At 34.3% G+C, this 12,923-nt stretch overlaps 2 protein-coding genes across 5 annotated transcripts; both read left to right on the top strand.

Moving 5' to 3' along the window:
- The first annotated feature begins 2,111 nt into the window (after positions 1-2,111).
- Positions 2,112-9,144, top strand: LOC105803799 (uncharacterized). Of its 4 annotated transcripts, none has more exons than XM_012636200.2 (26): positions 2,112-2,333; positions 2,421-2,582; positions 2,842-3,007; positions 3,127-3,243; positions 3,349-3,482; positions 3,566-3,716; positions 3,803-3,867; positions 4,103-4,174; positions 4,357-4,472; positions 4,917-5,091; positions 5,168-5,278; positions 5,366-5,444; positions 5,567-5,710; positions 5,814-5,927; positions 6,109-6,230; positions 6,325-6,407; positions 6,508-6,632; positions 6,714-6,834; positions 6,966-7,103; positions 7,471-7,567; positions 7,675-7,800; positions 7,921-8,013; positions 8,114-8,219; positions 8,330-8,475; positions 8,555-8,635; positions 8,739-9,144. In XM_012636200.2, the coding sequence occupies exons 1-26, from the start codon at positions 2,178-2,180 to the stop codon at positions 8,865-8,867; spliced, it is 3,129 nt and encodes a 1,042-aa protein (XP_012491654.1). In that variant the 5' UTR covers positions 2,112-2,177; the 3' UTR covers positions 8,868-9,144. The 4 variants fall into 4 exon arrangements, with proteins under 4 accessions (XP_012491654.1, XP_012491652.1, XP_012491653.1 ...); XM_012636198.2 differs by having other exon boundaries at positions 8,114-8,240; XM_012636199.2 differs by having other exon boundaries at positions 7,921-8,025.
- A 579-nt stretch (positions 9,145-9,723) lies between these two features.
- Positions 9,724-11,519, top strand: LOC105803800 (ADP-ribosylation factor-like protein 2). The gene is made up of 5 exons (XM_012636201.2): positions 9,724-9,996; positions 10,089-10,199; positions 10,358-10,520; positions 10,700-10,780; positions 11,160-11,519. The coding sequence occupies exons 1-5, from the start codon at positions 9,932-9,934 to the stop codon at positions 11,295-11,297; spliced, it is 558 nt and encodes a 185-aa protein (XP_012491655.1). The 5' UTR covers positions 9,724-9,931; the 3' UTR covers positions 11,298-11,519.
- Positions 11,520-12,923: the final 1,404 nt, after the last annotated feature.

The raw sequence follows: 12,923 nt of genomic DNA, 5'->3' as shown, positions 1-12,923 counted from the left end.
CATGGAACAATGAACAAGAGGATTGAGTCTGAAAAGATAATAATATAATGAACTAGTAAGCTTCTTAATCTTTCTGTACTTATGGATTTGAGAAAAAAGAGAAGTTAGGGGGTTTCTATCAATTTTGAAAGGTTTCTGCAAGTTTCTAGAATCTAGATTTTGAAACATGAAGTCATTCAATTTAACTGGTATATTTGGTTGTCATGCTTAGCTAACCAGGATGGAGGAGACTCTGGTTGTTGTAAAAAGCTAAGCTGGCAGAGAGGAAAGACGATAGGTGAGTTTCTGTACTCCACTATTTGGGTGTTGTTCTAGTTGTTGTGCTACTTGTATGTTCTGCACTGAGTTCAGTTTGAGTTCTTTGGCTATATATGATCTTTGTTGATTGGAAAGGTTATGCATGCATATGGTTGTGCAATTATATGAATGTCTACAAGTATGTTATCTGAATGTATGATATGGATGTGTATTGATGAATTGATATGTGGCATACTCCGTGTTGTAATAATGAACGTAATGTTGTGCGTGAAATGTATATTTATAAAATGTGGAGTATAGAAGGAATTATTTGGCAGGTTAGTTGAAGATAGGAAAATCAATGTAATGAAGGAATAGATGAATTGAATGCGAATTGGAGTCACCGAAATATGAAATGGCCTGGCCTTCCGAGTGAACACTTAGGTGTTTGAACTAAAAATGAGGACTTGAGGAAATCTGGATGGATAAATGGTCTATTGGCTCTATGGAGCGATATCATGTAAATGATCTACTAGCTCTACGGAGCAACACCATGAAAATGGTCTACTGACTCTTCAGAGTCAAAAGTCCACGTCTAGCTATGGCATGATCCAGTTGAGGATAAGTTCACCTTTATGGCAAAATGAAGTCTGCTAAGACAGTAAACAAGGAAGCCATTAGGGCATATATGTGGAAAAAAGGATTTCCCTTTAGAGTATTTGCAAATACATATCCGCCATTTGGAGTTCGCCAAGGATTATCTATTCTGGGAAAATCTACTAAAGACTCTGTTGAAAGAGAGTCCTTTAGGACTACCAGATAAAATGGAAGGGTTCGCCAATGGCTATATTAAATAGAAGGTTTGTTTGGGACTACCTGATGATGGGAAAATAAGTTAGGACCATCTGATAGATGAAATTTCCACCCGGACTATCATTATTGGAGAGTCTGCCAAGGATTATCTAATGAGGGGAAGTCCACCAATGACTACCTTACGGGGAAAGTCTACTAAAGACTATCTAATTAATGGAATATCTATTTGGACTATCTTGAAGGGGAAAGCTAGTGAGGCTATCTTACAAGTACAATTCTGCGAGAAATGATTAGTTCTTAAAATTATTGGCCAAAACTTATACTCAAAGGCCACATACGAGGATGTAAGTAAACAGGTTTTCCTCTGGAAGAGTATATGCACAAGCTAAGTTATAAGGAAGTAAATGTCAAGATAATGCAGTAAGTCGATATTGAGTTCGACGCAGAATGAAGGAATCAAGGTAAGAATCCATCTTTTTGGTTACCACATAACTGCCTCAACCATCAACCATCAACTTCCTTCCTTCTCTCACCTAAGCTAATCTCCTATTCATAACATTTGTTGTGACTTGCAACCCATTGAATGAACCACCTATCCGACCTCCTCCATCTTCTCCTTTGTCAGCAGGCAACAATATTAATTGTTACCAATATATACAAAAAAAAATGTAAGAGTTTGATAAAGTGAACAACTAGTTTAGAAATCATGAAGTTCCAAATTTGTGCTCAGGAAAGCTATATTAAGAGCATCTTCAAAAGCTCAAAATGCTCCCTGCTCTTTATAGGCCTCCTTTTATCATACAAATATTGAAATAATTAGGCAGATTTATTCACGATGTGAAAAGGGAAATACAAGTATTTAGCAGCTATTATCATTCGACTTATATATTGGGCCTTTGTCACGTAACTAGATAAAAGAAAGGGCTACAGCAGTCCTACTTGACCCGGTTTCTAAAGGTGTATGAACTTTGGGCTTTTATTGTTTCAATCTTTTAGTAACGTGTTTAACTTATTGGCAAAAAATAAAATAAAATAAAATATAAAGAACGTGTTCAACTTTAAAGTTTAAACCCTGCTCTCGACTTAAACCCTAGCTGGCCAACTCTCATCTCTTTACACAAGTAGCAATGGAGACTGAAACTTGCATTGACTCTATGGACTTCAAAGTTCAAGAGTTATTAAAGGAGGCTCGTCTCGAATGTTCGTCTCTACTTACCAAGCTCGTCGACGACACCGTTTCCGCCATCAAATCCGCCATAGATAAAATTCCTGAAGGCCTTCAGGTATTTAAATTTTTATTTAATTAGTTCTGTTTTTGGTTTCTTTTTCATAAATAGAGGGAAGGGAATAGTGATGGAAGATTTTTGAAGGTTACCGCGGATTGGGCTCGAGGTTTTGTGAGAGATATTGGTGCAGACAAAGCCGAATTTAAATTTAAGAAGCCGAAGTCTATTGAAATTGGTGGTAGTTATTCAATAGGCTGCATAGCAAAACCAGATGTTAATATTGATCTTCTCCTCCGCTTACCAAAGGTAAGATTATTTACAATTTGCAATGTTTTATTCACTATAGTATTCTATTGTAATGCATATATTTAACGTGTAGCATTTAAGAAGTCAATTCATAATTTAGTTTATTGCGTTCAATTTTGCTTAGCATTACTTAAAATGCTTCAATTTTGTTTTTCGTTTGATGAATTCGAAATTATTACCATGGCTTTAAATCGGTCAGATTATTACATTGATACAAAGTCAAAGGTGCTGCTGTTTAACAATTTTTAAAATATGGCAGGAATGTTTCCACGAGAAAGACTACCTAAATTACCGGTATCATGCTAAAAGGTGCCTTTACCTCTGTGTTATAAAGAAGCACTTGAAATCCTCTTCATCAATTCAGAAGGTTGAATGGTCTGCTTTGCAAAACGAGGCTAGGAAACCTGTATTGGTTGTCTATCCAGGTTTATTTCTTACTTGAGTTCCCAATAAAATCACCTTTGTCATGTTATCACAAGTTGACAGTTCCCTAAACTTTCGAACAAATCCCTGATTTAGTCAAATTTAAATAATGGCATTGTAGCTGCAAACCTTGGTGAAGTTCCTGGGCTTTTTATAAGAATAATTCCCACAGCAACATCCCTATTTGATCTTTCCAAGTTGAACATGAAGCGGAACAATGTACGAGCTCTGAATGCAGGTAATACATGGCCATTAGTTCTTCCCTCCCTCCCCCCACCCTTGAGCTGTACGGTGAATGTCCATCTCTTCATACTGATAATATATGTCTATAAATCTTATGAAGGGGATGATCCTCAGCCTACACCAATATATAATTGTAGCATATTGGAAGACATGTATTTAGAGGAGAAGTCAAATTTTATTAAGAAAACATTTTCTGGATGGAAGGAATTGGGAGAGGCCTTAATCTTGCTGAAGGTATTATGCCATATACTTGAAGCATTTTAAACATTGAGTTTTCATGGCATTGCATCTGAAATTTTGGTATATTGTTGGTGCAGGTCTGGGCTCGGTTGAGAAGTTCGATATATGTTCATGATTGCTTAAATGGGTTTCTAATATCTATTATAGTGTCGTACCTTGTGGCCAAAAATAAGATTAACCGTGATATGATGCCAATGGGGATATTTCGTGCCACATTGAAATTTATTGGTATGCTTTTAGCATTTAATATATACCTGTAGAGGAACACTAATCATCAAATTTAGTTAGAAATTCAAATTGTTTTTGTTCCACAGAAACTCATCCATTGTGGAAGCATGGGCTTTACTTTCCAATGTCAGACCAGAATGTTTCTTCTAAGGTCTGTTGTGATTTTCATTGGCTTTCATACTTTTTGGTATATGATCCTTGAAAAGCTATCCTTGTAAATGTTTTATGCTATTAAATTTTACCGTTATTAGATACTTTTTAAGATGTAACATAATGTTGGTTGGAGATGCTAATTAGTTCATGAGTTTCCGATTTAACCTTCTTACCTTGTATTTTTACATGGATGTACAATACATATTGTGTTAATTCCTTGGGTTTTTGAACAGGGAAATGAGCAGCTTAATTCTTTAACCCGCTTCAATTTGGCATTCAGAATATCAAGTGTTGCTTATCCTGAGGTATCCTCTTGTGATTATGGTTGGAAGACCTATATGACGATTTTCTAAAATTATGTCACTCTTCAAAAGATTCCATGTCTATATTTGACTTTACTTCTTTAATTGAAGACAAATTTTAAGTTTCTGATTTATTCTGATTGGATGGAATTCTAATACGAAGTATATTTTCCTCCTACAATCAGCTACAAGATGAAGTTGCGTTAACACTTAGGTGTTTAGAAAAATGCAGAGATGGTGGATGTGAGGAAATTTTCACAACCAAGATCGACAATGCTGCTAAATACGATTATTGCATTAGGTATGCATCAATAAGTTGATGGCTCCTTCTTTGTTTCGTCTTGTCTCAAAGAAAATGATAGGTTGTAAACTGTAATTAGTTTGTTTCCTTCTGTTTATTGTTATAAAATAATTGTGTTTGAGCATTTAGAAGGTCTTTATACCAGATATTATTTATTTATATTTACATTCTGTTTTGGTCTGATAGAATCAACAAAGAAAGAGATTATGCTTTTTCCCTGATCAACTTGCCGTTGTTATTTGATATATATATATTTTCAAATTTTGAAGTAAATAATTTGTTATCTTACTGAATGCATCTTTTTCTTGGAGCCTAGCTGTTTGAAGCAACCACTCTTTCAATTGATGCATTCTTGTCGCTACTTGTGTTTTTGATGCTTGTTGAAGGCAATCTATCACTATTTTTACCTCTTGTAATGACTATTTATATCTTTGTACTTATCAGATTGAACTTGAAAGGAAATAGTGAGGTTTATTCTCTGGGATTTTGCTTGGATGAGGAATGTTGGAGAGTGTATGAGCAGGATGTACACAGTCTGCTTAATCAAGGATTGACTGATAGAGCAAAGTTTATTCGTGTTATTTGGAGGAACACTTATTCGGACTTTAATGTTGAAAATGTACAGAATCTATGATTGACTTTAATTTTTTAAAATTTTTTATAGTTCTACTTCTAATCCTAGGTCATGAATCCAGGGCTTATCAGCACTTGATAGTGAGCCATTATTTGTTGGAATTTCAGTGAGCTCTGTAGAGAAGGCTTTTAGGGTTGTAGATATTGGCCCAAATGCTGAAAAGAAAGACGAGGTATTGTTTTCATTTCTTTTTATTGATAAGTTTGTGTTGATTGCTCGAATCATCTAGTTTGGACTAATCTTCATTTTCCTGCAACAGGCTCTCATGTTTCGAAAATTTTGGGGTGAGAAGGCTGAGCTTCGGAGATTTCAAGATGGTAAAATTGCAGAAAGCACAGGTGAGAAAGTAATGGTCCTGTATTGGCTGATTTGAGAATTAAGTTGTGTAATTGCCCCTTCAGACTCCATTCTTCAATCCAAATTGGAAAGTTTAGCTTGACTGCTACCCCCTTTTTTCTAGTATGGGAGAGCAAGCAGGGGACAAGACATCTCATTTTAAAAAGAATTATTGAGTTTTTACTGGGACGCCATCTTTCTTTATCGAAAAAGGATATTGTCCCAGTAGTGGATCAGCTTGATTTCTGTTTGCTACATGATGGTAAAGGTAATCGTATTAACCATTAAATGCTTGCTCTTTTTTGTTTGTTTGTTTGTTTTTGCCTTCTGTGGTTATTCATGCAATGCATGCATTGATATCATTTTCTCAGACCCGGTATCACATTCTGCAAAACTGCTTGGAACTTTTGAAGAATTGTCTAAACGATTGCGTTCTATTGAAGATGTTCCCTTGAAGATATCTAGTGTGCAGCCTCTTGATTCTGGTATTTTTTTTTAATTATAAAAGCTTATCCTTTTATGATCTTTTCTAAATCTTTTGTGGAATTTTGTTGCGGTTGGGCTCTAAGGGATATATTCTGCATGTGCTTTGAAGCAAAGGATAAACTGGTTCCTTCTGTTTGAATAAGCAGTCATGATTTTTGGCATAATTTATTACATTCGCAGCTTTCAGGTTTACTTCTGTATTTCCTCCTGAACCTCATCCTCTGGCAAGTAAAAAGGTGGATGTGGCAAGGTTACATAATTTGACCCCATTCTGTGTTCAGTCACTTGAAGTTATGATTCAGGCATGTTATTATTTCGTCAAGTCATTTTCCCCCTCTTTCATCATATTCAAACAGTTGAATTATTTTTTATTTATTTTTATTTCTGATGATTTAGTTGGAAGGTTCTGGGAATTGGCCAATGGATGATGTCTTAATTGAGAAAACTAAATCAGTTTTCCTTCTGAAAATTGCAGAAAGGTAAGTCATTATAGCAGCATTTATCCCTAGGCTATGTTAAATATATCAACATGTTTCTTTTTTTTTTTTGAAAAATCTAGTTAATGAAGTGTTACGGCAGTCTTCAGGATAACTGGGGGATAACATGTACTGCTACTGAGGAAGATGTGGATGTTTTCATGGATGGATATGCATTTCGTCTTAGAATTTTGCATGAGAGAGGCCTAAGCCTGGTGAATAAAGAAAGTATGAACTCTCATCCTGATACATGAATTCTTTATTCTTGAATTATTGTCATGTAGAGTTACAGATTTCATTTCTTTGTAGTTGGAGGTGACCAAATGAAGCGGGTTTCATCTGCTGATAAAATGCTTTTTGTTCGTAGTCAACATGCAAGCATGATAAATGGATTACAGTTTCGTTACCCGATATTTGGGCCGGTTGTTAGGTGCCAAATTGACTCGTTTTAGTTTGTAGAGTTCTTTCTTTTGGATTTAATTATTGAAATTTATTTTATCTGGTTGAAAGAAAAGATTCTGAATCCTTAATCATGTTGATTTTGTTTTAATGTTTGCGAAGGATTGCAAAACGGTGGCTTGCTTCACATCTCTTTTCAGCTTGCTTGGCAGAAGAGGCTGCTGAGCTATTAGTTGCCTACCTCTTTTTGAAGCCTCTACCATTTAATGTTCCCTGTTCGCGGATCACTGGATTTTTAAGGTTGACTTCTCTCTGTCACTTTGAAGTTTCATTTGAAATAGATCTTGAAGTTTTCTTATTTTATGCAAATAAGGTAGTAAACCTGTGCCATACTTAACCACATTATGTTGTATGGTTAAGCTGTGCTTGAATATAAATTTCTAGTTTTGATTTAATATGGGATTTGCTATTGCAATATATTGAAGTTACAATTACTATAATTATAAAATGATTAGGATGTATCCTATTTTATAGACATTGTCAGGTGACGTATATAGCTCTTTGCTGTTGATTGATTCAGCAACACTTTGAAACTGCTGTGAAGGGACTACATAAACTGACAGTTAATGTTCCTTTGCTTTTCCCTTTTTTATACCTTGAATATTAGGTTCTTGCGACTACTAGCTGAACATGATTGGGCTTTTTCTCCATTGGTTGTTGATATAAATGGTGATCTGAGCCAAAATGATGAGAAAGAGATTGATGTAAGTTTTGCAGTTCGGAAAATGATTAATTATTAAGAGTATATGATGTTTTTCTTTCATGTGTGTTCTTTATTAAGCAGCAATTAATTTGTACGCTGCTTGTCTAGGATAACTTTACACAAAGTAGAAAAGCTTACGAAGAAAACACCCAAAACGAAAGCAAGGCCATGTTCCTGGCTACTGCTTATGACAAGGCATCTGAAGCTTGGACTAGATGCTCACCAAATCCATTGGTTAGTGATCCCTTTGAATTGAATTTGGTTGCATTAACTCCATTTACCTTCAGGCTTTAGTACTAGTAGTAGTAGAACTGCTTATATCTTTTAACTAATGTGTTCTTTTTTATGCAAAAGGAGCTCAAAAGGTTGGCGGCTTATGCTCGAAGCAGTGCAAGCTTGTTGACAAAACTCATATTGCAAAATCAGACTGATTCCCGTGGATGGGAGGTGCATTATACAGTTATTGACTTTTGGTTTTCCATTCCTGTTTTTCTGCTATTGCATTGTTTCTAAACCTATACTTATATTGGCCATTTTTGGCTTGCAGTGCCTTCTCCGAACTCCACTGAGCCTCTATGATGCTGTAATACTTCTCCATGGAGATAGATTACCTTACCCAAAACGTCTCCTCTTCACATCTGAACTGGACCAAGGTATATTCCTTGGAGGCAAAGGTTTTCAGTTTTCACCACTATTATATTAGTTTGATTTTATCAATTTCTTCCTGTGGAATTATTAGTAATATAAATACTGTTCTGGTCAGGGCGGCATGTGGCTCATGGCAATGCTAGCACTTGTTTCCACCCCTTCCTATTGCCTTCTGATATGAAGGGTAGCAGCTTAGAGCAACTTAAAACCAAGCTAATGGTAAACTTTGATCCACTAAGGTGCTTTGTTGGAGATGTAGAGGTAAGTATTTAAGAAAAAAGCTTAGATGTCGATCTTAGCATCTCAATCTTTTGTGCTTACATATTCTTTACTTCCGTAGAAAGGGTTCTCCAACAGATTGAAGTTATGGTATGATTCATTAGGAGGTGATGCTATCGGTCTAACATGGGAACGGTCAAAGGTAAGATGAATGACGCATTGTTTTTCTGAATGATAGTATTTTGTGATGTAAAACAATCTGCAAATTGTTTTGAATTCTAATTTTATACATATACTTTTGGAAGAAACGAGAACGAGAAGAGGAAGAGACGGACAGAAAATATCCGGTTGATTTGTTGAGAAATATAGGTGAACTGGGGAAAGGATTTGTGAGAGATGTTTATCTGCTCAAGGCTCCCAGGCTTTCGAGTTAAGGGGAAAACAAATTAGGACACCCACCCTTGGTAGCTGAAAACACGAGGTGCCAGGATAGGGTGGAGTAAGGGAAAGCAGTGTTCAACTTTTGTAGCATAGATCACCAATCTCCAGAGCCGTTGCCCTGGCAAACTGATATAGCAAAACCCTTCAATTTTGTTGTTATATTTAATGGTTTTCATTGCTAGAATTTACTTTGTAAAATGCTGATGTAATTGCAGGACAAAGGTTAAAAACAGAGGGTATATCTTAATGGAAAAAATGAGTTAATTTTTCTTTTTCTGTCTTGATACAGGAGTTAAGGTTTTATGCAAGGGGAGATTTCTTAGGTTTTTTGCTTTTTGTTTTTTAAAAATTAAATAGTGAAAACATAAATGAAACGAATGTGGAAATAGATGTTAATGAAACTTGACAAGCTAGTTCAATGCTTATTTTTAAGCATTTATGTATCAATTATCAAATGTTCAAGCATCTAATTTGTGTATATATCTTAAAAGAAATCTTAGATACGTATCTTTTTGTTTTATCTTTTCTTCCATTAGGGTAAATTGATGAAAAGCATTGATATAATTATTAATCGTACTTAGTTGCTTTTTAAAGGATTAAATTGCTTAATACGGAAATTATGAAAGACTTGAAGAAATGTTTTACCCAATTAAAACTTATCCACTATCTACACAATCGGAACCTTTTCTTTTGAAAGGATTAGCTGTTTTTTTTTTTTTTTACAAAGAAAAAAAAAATCATTTCTTTAAATATTATTTAATTTTCAAATATAATTTTTTACATAAATTTTCTTTTACTCACTTTGTGGACGTCCAATGATCTAGTTAAAACACAAATCACTAAATTAATCACCAAGAACAGGAGATAAAAATGAGGGAAAATGAAAAAATGGAATGTACTCTTTTTTTTCTTTTTAATCCCGAAACAATATCGTCCAAAGGACAGTGCTGCGCTATATATCAACTTCTCCGCAAAATCTTGAAACCAAAATTTCTCCATCTGCAGATCAATCGAAAATTTTCTTAGTTTCTTTCTATCTTTGCCGTAAGCAGAAGAAATGGGACTTCTTAGTATCATTCGGAAAATCAAGAGAAAAGAAAAGGAAATGCGAATCCTTATGGTGTAAGTTTCACATTTTTCTCTCCCTTCAATTTTTTCTTTTTTTTGTTCATTCGATAATTTGTATTCACAATTATACCGAATTGTTGGCGCAGTGGACTTGATAATTCAGGGAAGACCACAATTGTTTTGAAGATTAACGGAGAGGATACAAGCGTAATTAGTCCCACTCTTGGCTTCAACATCAAAACCATCACATACCAGAAGTAAAACTTTCGCATTTTTTAACAATTTCTAATCATTAACTACCTGAGCTCACCAAGTGTTTGAAAATAAAAAATTTTGGGTTGTTTCTTTTTTTAGTTTTCTTCATTATATTTATGATTTGTAATGTTGAATTAGATTTGGTTTTGGGTTTCGGCAGATATACTTTGAATATATGGGATGTAGGTGGTCAAAGAACTATAAGATCGTATTGGAGGAACTATTTTGAGCAAACTGATGGTTTGGTTTGGGTTGTTGATAGCTCAGATCTTAGAAGATTAGATGATTGCAAAATGGAACTGGATAATCTTCTAAAGGAAGAGGTAAGATGTTAATTTGACTTGTTTTTTCCCCATCAAATGCACGTCTTATATTCATTTCGGTGAAGCTATCCATCTTACTATAACAGTTTGAGGTTGCTGCAATAAATATTAGAAAACGAAAACTTGCAAGCTAATGCCGTGCAATGTAAACTGGGGCTTATGCTTTCTTTGTGTTGCAGAGGTTATCAGGAGCATCCTTGTTGATACTAGCTAACAAACAGGACATAAAAGGTGCTCTTACACCAGCTGAAATTGCTAAAGTAAGATTACTAGTTGATAATTAAGTACTTCTTCAGCTTGTTAATTTTTTAATTTCGTTGTCTCTGTCTTTGTTTGTTAGACTGCAAAACTGAGAATGCGATGTTTAGTTCTTAATTTATGAAGGACCCAAAGTTATTTTGCGCATGTTGTGTTCGGATGTGTTGCATGTTTGCTAGAAAGGTTTCGTATAAATGCATGATTGGAGACTAAATTTCACAGTATGAGCTTTTCTTTTGGCTTCTAGTTCACAGATTTTCCTGCCACTAAAACTAGTATTTGAAATGCTGGTTTGCTGTAGGCATGTGAATATTGTTTAAAGTCATGTACTTTGAACTCCCCCCCGCCCATTGAGTTTGGTCATAAAATTGTGCTGTGCAGGTGCTGAACCTGGAATCTATGGATAAAACTCGGCATTGGAAAATTGTAGGGTGTAGTGCATACACTGGTGAAGGGCTTCTTGAGGGATTCGATTGGTTGGTGCAAGATGTTGCCTCGCGGATTTACATGCTTGACTAGCCTGAATCTGATTGGTATAAAATGTTATAATTCTTCATTTGAGAGCACAGTAATAGATTAGAAATCTAAGTACTTTGTTTGGTTGACTTTTGAAGCAGAAAGATAAACATTTGAATGTGTTTGGAGAATTTCAAATATCAAAATTGAAGGTCTGAAGTACTTATATTTATCAAATATCTTTGAACACAATGTTCTAATGCCAATCTGATAATGATTTCTTTACGGACCGTTTGCCCTTTTTACGTTCCCGTCAAGATTGTTGTCTTTTAGTATTTACTTTATATAGATGAGTCTGTGGTCATGTATTCAACGGTGGTCCCATGGTCTAGTGGTCGGGACATTGGACTCTGAATCCAGTAACCCGAGACCTTCAATTGTCTTTAAATTGAAAAATAACAGATATATTTTTTGGTAATAAAAGAAAAATGGAAATTGCAATATTTGGATGATTATTAATGAACGGCATGACTGCATCTATTCTGAATAAGACGCGAGCAAAACCTTCGATATCAGTTCGTAAATTTGTAATATTTTGTGCCTACAATCTTATATTTTGTGCCTTTCGATGGATGCGTCCTATATTTTCTGCTTTGGACTCCGCTTGCTGTTCATTTTTATGCGTTCGGTGGGCTTGCCTTGCTCACACACATATATCTGAATAAGTCAATTATATATATTAAGAAAATTACAAATATAATTTGATCAATGAGAATTTTTTTTGGATTAGAAATAAATTTATATTTTTATGATAGTAAAAATATAATTTTACCATTTTAATAGTTTTTATCTTTATAATTTTTAAATGATTAAGTCTAATTTTTATTATTTTTGAGAGTCAAAGTACAATTTTATCATTACTAGTTTAAAATTTTATAAATTCTAAAAAAAAGATCTAAATGAATTTTTTATTTTATTTTAGGGGAAACCAAAACCCCTGCCAGTCCCCTTGGCTCCGCCACTGAATATGATGGACAAATAATAAAATATTAAAAGTAATTCAAAGGAAAATTTTAAACAAAACTTATATTTCAATTAACTCCTACCCGTTCTCAAAGTTTATTTCTGGAATATATTTAATCGAAAATTGGTTGATATTAAAAAAAAAAAATTTGCACGAGTTTCTGGTAGGCCATGTACATGGTGGCTTAATTAAAGCATGATTGGGCTTCAGTAACAGCATTTTATTCGTAGTTAACTCCAAACGTTTAGTTGTTAAAAAACCACTCACTCTTAAATCAAATGTTCAATACCTGTACAAAATTCTTCTAAACCACTAATCACCTTAATTATGAATATCACAAGGAAATAGATCTTCTCCCTGGGAAAGGAACAAACTCCAATTTTTCTGAAGATAGAGCTTCAGATACAAATATTTGCTTCTTTTTTTTCTTTTTATTTTATCTGTTAAAATTTATAAATAGGAGTAAAATCTTATTTGTGTGGCACACTTAAAAAAAACAGAAATAAAGTTTCTTTTATTCCCCCACCATATTTTATATTTCTAAATTGTTTTATAAAGAATTACTACAAAAATTCTTTATAGAAATTGATATCCTTACTATGCTCCGTTCAGTGCTCAGTGGACTGTCCGTCAATGAAAAATGTAGATAGTCATTGGATTTTATT

Source organism: Gossypium raimondii, chromosome 11, assembly GCF_025698545.1.
Source record: "Gossypium raimondii isolate GPD5lz chromosome 11, ASM2569854v1, whole genome shotgun sequence".
Lineage (NCBI taxonomy): Eukaryota > Viridiplantae > Streptophyta > Magnoliopsida > Malvales > Malvaceae > Gossypium > Gossypium raimondii.
This window is presented reverse-complemented; position numbering and strand designations above follow the sequence as displayed.

Excerpts from the sequence above, each read along its gene's own strand:
- LOC105803799 (XM_012636197.2), top strand. The coding sequence starts at position 2,178 with ATGGAGACTGAAACTTGCATTGACTCTATGGACTTCAAAGTTCAAGAG. Across the intron at positions 5,928-6,108 it reads TGTGCAGCCTCTTGATTCTG|CTTTCAGGTTTACTTCTGTA; the intron begins GTATTTTTTTTT and ends TTACATTCGCAG. Across the intron at positions 8,241-8,329 it reads TATATTCCTTGGAGGCAAAG|GGCGGCATGTGGCTCATGGC; the intron begins GTTTTCAGTTTT and ends TGTTCTGGTCAG.
- LOC105803800 (XM_012636201.2), top strand. The coding sequence starts at position 9,932 with ATGGGACTTCTTAGTATCATTCGGAAAATCAAGAGAAAAGAAAAGGAA. Across the intron at positions 9,997-10,088 it reads GAAATGCGAATCCTTATGGT|TGGACTTGATAATTCAGGGA; the intron begins GTAAGTTTCACA and ends TTGTTGGCGCAG. Across the intron at positions 10,200-10,357 it reads AAAACCATCACATACCAGAA|ATATACTTTGAATATATGGG; the intron begins GTAAAACTTTCG and ends GGGTTTCGGCAG.